This window comes from Camellia sinensis, chromosome 10, assembly GCF_055761805.1.
Source record: "Camellia sinensis isolate YWXY chromosome 10, ASM5576180v1, whole genome shotgun sequence".
NCBI classification, from domain to species: Eukaryota; Viridiplantae; Streptophyta; class Magnoliopsida; order Ericales; family Theaceae; genus Camellia; species Camellia sinensis.
The window spans coordinates 52,004,308-52,015,000 of NC_138970.1; the positions used below are offsets into that span (position 1 = coordinate 52,004,308).

At 33.5% G+C, this 10,693-nt stretch overlaps 1 protein-coding gene across 1 annotated transcript in view; it reads right to left on the reverse strand.

The window, feature by feature from the left end:
- Positions 1–8,664: 8,664 nt before the first annotated feature.
- Positions 8,665–10,693, reverse strand: part of LOC114323427 (uncharacterized) — a 3,188-nt gene continuing 1,159 nt past the window's right edge. The window contains exons 4-5 of the mRNA XM_028271037.2: positions 9,113–9,244; positions 8,665–9,019 (exon numbers count right to left, since the gene is read on the reverse strand). Coding sequence (XP_028126838.1) covers positions 8,993–9,019; positions 9,113–9,244 — 159 coding nt within the window. The 3' untranslated portion in view covers positions 8,665–8,992. The remainder of the gene's footprint in view (positions 9,020–9,112; positions 9,245–10,693) is intronic.

Here is a 10,693-nt window from a genome sequence, read left to right on the forward strand (position 1 = left end):
TTAGTTGAACTGTGACCAAACTGACTTGAACATTGAGTTATCAAAACAAAAAAATTATAAATAGGCAATTTTCCTAAATACGAACATGGTGAGTGCACGCGTGGCGCCCAATGGCTGGTCACTAATTATTGGTCGTGTCACTTGAGGAAAAGGTCCAGATAGTATCCCTAACATTTTCCTATTTGAATAGGTACATTTCCCACCAAACCATTTCGATCACTAAAATTATTGATTCAATCAGCCACTTTATGTCAATGAACAATGAATTCTCATTTCCAATTTTATTTTATTTTTCTTTTTAGAATGATGCTAGCAAAATCATGTTCTACTCTCAATTCTATACATGTATTCACATATGAAAAAAAGAACACTACTTTTAGGCTTCAGGCTCTGCATTTTTCTTCCCAGTTGCCCTGATGTAACAAAAAACAGCCACCAAGAAAGTGGTGGCAAGGCCCCCAAGAATCACACCACCACCGGCGACTGACCTATCAATCGAACGGTGCTGCTTTTCTATCCGAACTTGCTGCCCCGGGATGAACCGCGTCACTTGATCCGATGCACTGACCTCTTTCACCGAGTTCACAGCTTCACTTTCAGGTGCTCTGGATGGGCTCAAACTTGGTGCAACAGAGGACAACACAACATTAATATGGTGGTTTCCGAGCTTTCGTGGGCTCGGATATGGAGGGTTTGGGAAAGATGATGCTACATTCAGCACAAAAGCATTTGCTAAGATCAAGCAAACAAGAAGGAATTGAGACATTGTGAGAAATGGGTACTTGGAAAATGGTTTGTGGTGTTTGAGGCAATGAAGGTTAGAGAGTGGAGTTGGGTGTCATATATAGGGGTTGGGATTAGATCTCATGTGCCTGTTTGGTTTGAGGGAATCTTCCCTTTGTTGGTTGCAAGAATTATTTTATTTATTATCTACCAGGTTAGCATTAGATCTCATGTATACCTGTTTGGTTTGAGGGAAATTTCCCTTAGTTGATTACAAGAAATTATTTATATCGACAATTATTTATATGTCGACGACAATCATCAGTAGCCTAGCACTAGCTTTGGGATGAGCGGTAAATTCAAACGTTTTGAGTTTGATTTTTGCCAATACATTTTGGGCTTAATCGAAATATGTAATATTCAAATGATTACAAATATTTAGAATTAATTATGTCTTTTGAAAAGTTATACGTCAGAAAAAAATGAGGCTTGGACTAGAGGGTCTAGTTTATGGCCATGTGAGCTTAGATCTACCCCTATAATTCAAACCGTTTAACATGTAATGTCACATAAATAAATCATTTGTATAAAATTTCATGTTGATCGAATATTAGTAACCATATATTTAGATCACATTTATCTTAAAATGAATTATGATTATGATTTTAAGAATAAATTGTCTTTTTTAAATAAAATAAATAAATATGGCCCAAACATACAACTACTACTATTCAATTAACTTAATTTGTTGTATAAATAATTTACTCATAAAACAGTAAAAATTAATGATTTGATCAACGGGGTGGGCCTACATGGCCCTAAATTGAACCCCCAATCCAATTATATAAATCGTTTTTGTGATCAGTTTAAATTGGGTTGTCTGCAGAAATGAGAGAAATCAACGCAGATGCATGTGGAAGAGTTTAAACAAATATTTGAAACAGAATTTGGAAAGGGAACAGGATCATTACTATGTTTATTTGTAAAATATTTGTTATGCATTTACTACTAAATTGTTAAATAAATGGACAAAAAAAATGAAGGCGCCAGTTTTCTATAATAAAAAATGTTAGAGATCCTGAAAGTTTTATTAAAATTTCTACTAAATGTCTCACATGAGTGTGAAACTCACATGGTGTCCATATGAGATATTTGATAAAATTTTTGAAATTTCTAATATTACTCTTCTATAATTGATAGGAAAGATGATCCAAATTTTAATAAATTTGGTAGGTATTTAACCACCCCATAGTAGTTTAATCACAAGATTGTTGCAAAAGTTATATACCCCTAAACAAAACATACTATCGGACGTTTGGGAAGATGATTCGGTTAAAATAGTTTACTAAAAGATAAAATAAGTAAAAATAATTAATAAGACAAAATGTCATCAATTCATAATCATTTCATTTTTTTCTCTCACAGCTATCAAATCAACTATAAAAAAAAAGCCAACTAACTTTCCAAACACAAATATTTTTGTTAAACTAGAATAGTCAAAAAATCAAATAGTCAACTAAAATAATCAACTTCCCAAACAAGGCCTACATGTGCATCTAATGGTAATTTACATAACATAGCCACAAAATTTCTAACAAACATCACATCACATCATAACTTTTCTCATCACAAATAATTATGTTCATTGCATACTCACAATGGTTAGTAACTTCGATTTTAGAAAGAAAAGAAAAATAATTAAGTACAATACGTGGTATCATTGATTGACCAATAAAAAGTCACAAATAGATTAGGTGGACAAACCTTGTCTTCCATTAAGCCAATATTATTCTAATCCCTACTGCAAAATGAAATTGCTCATTAATAGACAGTAATACCGTCACTTGATATCACTGTTACATTCAATATTTATTCTAATTTAGAGGTGTGTACCATATATTTACTCATATATTTTTTTTTATCACAAAGTGCCATAACTAACACCACAGAATGGTATAACAATTTTTTTTTGATCGGCAAAAATGGTGCAAACATTTCTTACAGTGTAAGGGTTGTGCACCATAGATTTTTCCGAAATTAAATAATAATTTTGCGTACGATTGTGTGTTTAATGCCTCTATGAGGAATAGGTTGAAAAGTTAGAGGAATGACACTTTCAACTTTCTAGTTACAAAAAATTTCACCGAACATACTCCTTGATTATCAACTTTAAACATAAAATAAACTACATCAAACATCCCAAAGATCTTCTCAAAAAATTTAAACAACTAATGGCTACTAATCAGAGTTGTTGATATTTTGTAATGTTGAAGGTAGGGGCAACACTGAGTTGTTCTAATTCAAGCAGTGTATACTTCACAAGAAAGTGATATATTTGATTCTCAATCAATCTAATAAACAATATCTCTAGAAAGAAAAGAATGATTAAAAGACAATTCAATTAGATTAGGTAGCAATCAAATGAATGAAAAAACCAAACATATGACTCTTGTAATTGAAATTGAAAAAACTAAAATGTCTGAGGAGCTTGCAAGTTCATATAGACAAGTCCAATGAACCTTGTTAACACATCAACACACTGTTAGGGTGAAAAATTACAGGAGGTATCACTTGTCTGTAAACACCTAAGGAATCTAACTAGCCATTGAGATCGCACCGTTGAGTGTTCTGTGTATGTTTCAATGACTGAATTTGTGTTTGTAAAAATGTTGGTAGGTGAATATTTTATCCATAAATATGCATCTTGTTATGACAAAAGATATCAAAGCAACTAAGGTAACGAAATAACTCAATACATACAAGAAATTGAAGAGTCATAAATCAAGTCAAAATAGATCCCAATAAAAATACTAGATTAGACATAGCGAAACCTCGTCATTTGCCTATTAACTGGGATATGTAGGTTGCTAACCAGTAATAAACATAAACCGAGTTGAATTACAAACACACCCATACAATTAAATGGTTGGTTTTGATGTTTGAGGAGATCTAATCATGTGACTGCATATTTATTGATGTCTCATTAGAGCATCTCTAATGGTTTTATCATTTTCTTAATGTCAGTCATATTAGGGTATGCTACAAAAATTTTATAATTTGGTAATCGTAACCTAGAATGGTTGCATTTTCTCTATGCAAGTTTCACAATGTTATAACTTGACAACCTGTATAACAACCAATTTTTTCGACAAACTACTATATTTTGGCAATGGCAACTTATTTAGTAGAGCATTAGATATACACTTATTAGTGCAACTCCAACACTAATGGACATTTTTGTTTAACAAAAGTACATTATGGATTTTGCGTAATTGGCTTGCCTAGTCTCCAAAACTCTCAAAATATAGTTAAATAAAGGATGAGAAAAACTGATATTTAAAATGCTCTAAGGTGTATATCTATGGCTGAATAGAATCCATGATCATTACTTTGATCATGGAATTTTTAATCTACAAGTATGGTGGGGGGGGGGGGGGGGGGGGGGGGGGGGGGTTTATAGAATCAGAAACAAGATGCATTTCTTAAGGAAGAAAGCTGACAAGATGTATATTTGAGCAAGTTGAATAAGAAGATGCCCATAATGTGGGAAACAATGGCTGTGTTTGGACACCTTGGAGTGGCAGAGAAGAGCTCCAAATTTGAGTTGAATAACAAAGATCAATTGGTGTCACTGTCAGTCATTGTCTCTGTGTGTGTGTGTGTGTGTTTGTGCATGATGGAATTCTGATTTTGCAGAGTAGGTTTTGGGAGGTTAGGAGGCTGGCAATAGCATATGCCAGCTTAGCTTAGCTTAAGCTTTGTGAATCTGCCATTGCCAATGGTCAAACCCCCCCATATACTGGTCAGTTTGCACGTGCAATGAAGCTCTCTCTGACAGTGACAGCTCCAACCCTAGCCTAGGCACACACACCCTTCTTCTCCAATGAATTTAAACACAGGTTCAATTTGGTGCAGGCATATGTGACTATGGGGATGGAGGCACAGGATCCTCTCTTATTAGTATTAAAATAAAATAGTTGTTTTTTATTCTGCTGTGATTCATTATATGATTTAAGTTTTAAAAAAAATATCAAAACCGGTTTTAAGTGACTTAGACAGAGGGACAAACATTTTCTTTTTTTGGGGGGGATAGATGATCCTAATGCTTTTAGGTGCCAATGTGATATAGACCAAAGTGACTTGAAGATTTTATATATATATATATATACATAAATGGGTGTCGAAATTAGTGTGTGGGCACCTGAATTAATTCCGGGACACTGAGGTTTATGATTGGGCAAACCTCCAATGGCTAATTAAGGTGACTCGAACTCAAAGACTTTAAATCTTATTCTCAAGTCTTTACCGTTTAACCAAATTCTTGGGATTAAGTGACTTGAAGAATTCAAAGCTATTGAGTAGCAGGATATTAAACAGAAGTCTAGACACATAGACAACCAAACACAGATCCAAACATAGAAATTGTGCATCCGGTCGTCCGGCCAGACGATTGACTAGAGCTTGTCGACTGCAATTGTTATGGTGTCCACCGCGATTGTCATGTTATCTTCCGGTCGTCCGAGGGGTTGTCCGGTGGAACAATTTCTGTGTTTGGTTCTGTATTTGGTCCTCTGTGTGCGTATCATTACGATAAACAGTAACAATAAGCTCAGCTCAACAATGTTGAACTTGCTTCCAAAGATTCATATTTGATTCAAAACACACTATTTCACTGTGTTCCAAGTCAAATTTTAAGCAAAATTTTTCATCTAAGCAGTTAATTTTATTTTTTCACTTGTCCAAGAAATTCTATTTCAGCAATTGCATTGTTTAATAGTTTCCCTTTCTTTTTTAATGTCTTATTTCAGCATCTTTTTATTAGGTTTTTAAAATATTCAAAACTCAAATATATCAAATTTGATAATTTTTTATTTATTTCTTTGTTGAATAAGGAAGTTACTTTGGCCTCGTTTGATTCTTTCATTTTCTATTTCTTTTTCATTTCATCTTTTCTAGAAACTAAAAATGAAAACTCATTTGGTATACTACTTTTTTTAAATGAAATTAATTTTAAAATTTTAAAACCTTTGAAAACAATATATATATATATATATATATGAAAATTGATACATCCCTTAATTTTGCCCCCCAATTATGTTGAATTAAAGGTGAGAGGAGAGGAGAATCTGCTATTATTCATATACATATATATTGTTCACTTATTTTCAACACAAGTTCACACTCTCTCCTCCTCCCACCACCACCTCCCACCATTACCCACCGCCTCCTCAAAATTGGCCAAACACCAGCAACCCTCCAACAAGCTCTAGCCACTTCCGGAGACCCTTCGACAACTGTAACCTCCAAAGACACTCCGACCACCAACTCCATGCCGTTACTTTTAGTCACCGCATCAGCAACCACCATATCTGTCTACCCTCTACCGATAACCACCACCCCACCAACTCACAAAACATGTTTTGAAATTTTTGTGTTCACTAAAATATTTTTCTTTTCTTTTTCTATAAACAAAAAACAAAAAATCAACAAACATTATTAAATGACCCGTGAGTTTGTTATTTCTTAGTCGTAGTAGGATAAAATGATTTCATCTGAAAATGTATACAACATACTTGTTGATAACTGTGACTACTAATTGAAAATGTATATCACCTCCTTAAATGAGAAAAATACAAAAACACAAAAAATAGAAACCCAATTGGTAAACTGAACAAACCAACATTTCTTTCAAATTCTAGTCATCTCTAGATAAATTATGTTGCATACACCATAAATATCAATAACAAACACACCCATTTGCTAAATCAAACAAAACCCACTTGATTAATTGCACAAAATCCCAACACATGCTCACCAAAGTAATCATCATCAACCAAAAACACCCACTTCATTTAATAGCACAAACACGTGCATATATACATATCCATGAGGTTGATGAAGGTGATGAAGAGATGAGATGATATGCATATATACACCCTAGATGATACGTATTTATATAGATGAGATGAGCATTAACCTCATTAACTTCATCACATTCATCAACATCACCATCCGAACCACCAACTTCACTGCCACCGAACTCCATTACTGCCACCATGAGCATCGCCATCACCACCACTACCACCTTTCAATACCAAACTCACCTCTTTCACAACCAAGTTCCATTACCACTACCACCAAGCTCCACGACCACCATTACCGTGAGCTTCGCCGCCATCACCGGACCGCCACCACCACCATCACCAGCTCTGGTATCACTTAGAACCATGCTCCACATCATGTTATAAGTGAAGAAGAAGAAGAAGGAAGATTGAGAAGAAAGAAACAAAAGATGAATGTTTTAGAATTTTCGAAGTTAGTTTTCAGACAACTTTTGACATACCAAAACCGCCCATTACACAAAGAAATGAGAAAGCAAGGCAGTGTAGGACGAAGTAGGAAGTGTGAAGTGAAAAGAATGGTGAAAGAATGAAGTAAAACCATCAAGAATCAAAAAAATATGAAGTCCAAAAGATGGCTCGATGAAAAGTCAAAAAAGAAAAGAAAAGCTTTATATTTTTTTATCAACTTTTGAAGCTCCTACAATATGCAAAAAAAGAAATAACGAGACATGTGAATAGTGCTACGAAAACTAAGTCGTGAGGTGAATACAATGACATAAAAATGAAGTAAAACAAAATTATGACAAAGGAGATAGAAAGTCTTGAAGTTGTGGGCGGTGGTGGTGGTTTGGTGGTAAAAGAAAGTGAGTCTACATCTTTTTTTTCAAATTTGGGACCAAAATGTAATTTTTTTTAACTTTTTTCGTTTCAGATTTGATGGTAAGGGCAAAATTGATACGATTTCAAAAACTTTTGGTGTAAAATTGAAATTTTAAAAGTCTAAAGGTGTAATTAAAAATCGAGGCAAAGTATAGAGGTAAAAATAAAATTTTCTCTAAATAATTTTTTTTCCTATAACCATCAATGATTTTCTCAGTTTCCTGCAACTTTTTTTTTTCAAGTATGTTGTTCGGCAAGAAAAATTAGTATTGTAGGCAATGTTCTGAAAAGCAGTTGCGGTCGCCGTAATGGTGGCGGTGGCGCGGTTGCGGTGGCAGGGTGTAAATGCCTTAGCGTAATGGTTGCGGTAACCGGAACCGTAACCGTTAATTTTTTTATTTTTCGCACAATTTGAAAAAAACTTACCGATACGCATATTTTTTTTCCATGATCATATTTATTGAGTTTAAAATAAATATTGATCAATTTTTGTAAATTTTTAAGTATGATCCAATATATTTCATATTTTTAACTCACTATAAACTGAGTTTTTTATATTTTATTTTAATAATTAATAACTTTATATTATACAAAAAATCAATCAATAACTATTATATATAAGATAAACAATGACAAAAGTAAGAGAATAAATAAAAACCTATATATATATATATATATATACATATTTTAACCAAACCAAATAGATAATGACCACACTTATTATTATTATTTTCAGACAATATATAGATGGACACACACAAACAAAATGGTTGAGTGATAGCAGTTGAATAGAATAGCATAGGTCTTACAACTTTAATAAATCAATAACATGTTCTTCATCTTCCCTCTTCTCTCTCTCTATCTCTTGCTCCTCCATTTTCTCTCTTTATCTTCCCTCTTCTCTCAATCCATTTTCCCCCATTTTCAGCTTTTTTTTGTGTGTTTTTTTTCGAAAGAAACAGTTTGGAACTGTTACGTAACAGTGTGTAACAGGTCATCACGGTTGTTACTGCACCGTTACGACCGCTACGGCCGACACACCTGTAAATCTCAATCACACTGCAAAAGCGGCCGTAACAGGTGGCGGTAATCACCAAAACCGTTACGTAACGGCGTTACGTAACGGTTGCTGCCGCTTTTTAAAACCTTAATTGTAGGTCATAGAGAGTCCATTAAACTAACAACACACATCATAAGGCTCATAAACAAGAACGGACCATAGACAATATTTTTTTTTTTTTTGATAAATAACTGACTATAGACAATATTTATATTTAATATAACAACTCAAAATGGTTATGATATAGTTTCTTCACTCTGTTCCTGACACCATTCCGCATCTCTCAACATATTAAGACGGAAGCCTTCAACAATTGTACTTGCTTTTTACTAAGCATATGTAAAAATATCATGACCAAGATATGGATGAGTACTTCAAATAAAAAAAACTCACAAACAGATATTTGTAAGAACACAACTTGTTCCGTCAAAGCCTCCAATGTATATCAAGTTTCAAATTCCAATCATGCTTGATAGGTTTTACGCAGTTAGATGAGGAGCTTCTCGATCGCATCCTGCATTTATGAGATTGTAGTTCAGGGCTTGAAAATCATTGACAGGAAAACAGAGAACAAGGTGCATGAAAAATAATATCAATGGAAAGTAACCTTGAGTTGCTGTATTTGGGATTTCAACTGGCTTGCCTCATTGCTTGTCACAGAACAAGCAATAACTGGTCTAGTGACTCCACATGCTCGACCAAGTGCTTGTTTTGAAGGAACAAAAACATAAGGCACATTCTGTAAAAATTAAATAGCGAAGTTAATTGGTTTTTAAGATCACGGTAGTTCTTCATCTCTCAATCTCTTGAGTTATTATGTTAAATGAACTCAAATTCACGTGTCTGCTGCAAATAGAAGCTAGACAAACTTAACCTCCAAATGAAGGCTGAAAGACAGCTAAATTAAATAGGTGGTTCAATTTTCTCTGTTTGCTACTGTAGAATGAAACATTTTCCACAGACACTTACTCATTTTGAGTAAGCATTGCAACAAAGCAAACATATTAGGGAAGGGAAGTACCCTACATTACTTAAGGAAATTATATTTTCACCCAAAAAAGGGGTAAATCAAGAAACAAAATGTCCACAAAATAAGTCTAGCTACAACTATGGGATACTAAGATATTTTAGAAGACCACAAGGGTCTGTTTGATTAGCAGAAAAGTGATGAAAAATGCAGGAAAGTGAAAATAAAAATAAAAAATATTGGTGTTTGTTTAGCAAGAGATTCTAGAAATGTTGGAAAGTGAAATTTTCTACACAACTCCCTTAAGCTTCTAAACTTATAATTTAGTTTCCCACAATTATTACACTTTCCAAATTTGCCCATGGTTCCACCAATTTGTTTGAAATGGATAATGACAATTAGGTAAAATATAAGAATTTTATCACACCTTTTAAGCTTTTGAAACTACAAAGTTAAAGTTTTCAATTATTTCTTGCAAAATTTTCATCCAAATCAAAGGCATAAAAGAAAATATTTTTTCTTCTCTTTTTTTCCTTTCTTTCACTTCACTTTCTATCATTTTTCACTTTCCATCATAAATTTGCTTTTACTAATCAACCAAAATTTAAAATAATGGAATGAATTTTTTTTTACATTTAAGGCAGTAAGGAATGTGTGACTTTTATGGTTTTCTTTGATCTTTTCCCTCATTAACACCATGTCAGAGCCTTGTATTGTTTCTTAAATACTGTTTCATTGGTTGTTTTACAGTCGACACAGCTGCAAACTGTTGGCACTGGGGTCATAACTCATGCAGACTTTGCAACATTTTTCTTCTTCAATTTTTTGATCAAGTTTAGCAGACAATTTACAAAAAATTATTTTCCAATACCCATAAAAGAGAAAGAAAAAAAAAATTAAGTACTGCTAAATGTGATTCATCATATCAAGAAGAAAAGGGAATGACACCAATAGCTCAAGTGTCAGAGAACATGTCTCTCCCTTCTCACCAGTGGAGTTACTTATGCTCATTGTATATGGACAATGCATCTCAACCTATATTATTTCATCATCGGTCAATCTGTCCTCAGGCAGTGAAAAGAGGGAATGTAAATCATATCTTTATTTAATTCTAAGTTCAAACTTATTTCCATTGAGTTATCATCTACATATATTCTTTCTTCTCTTTGTATTCATCCATTTTAACTTCCAAACTTAGCAACACTGAATTGCTAACTTATC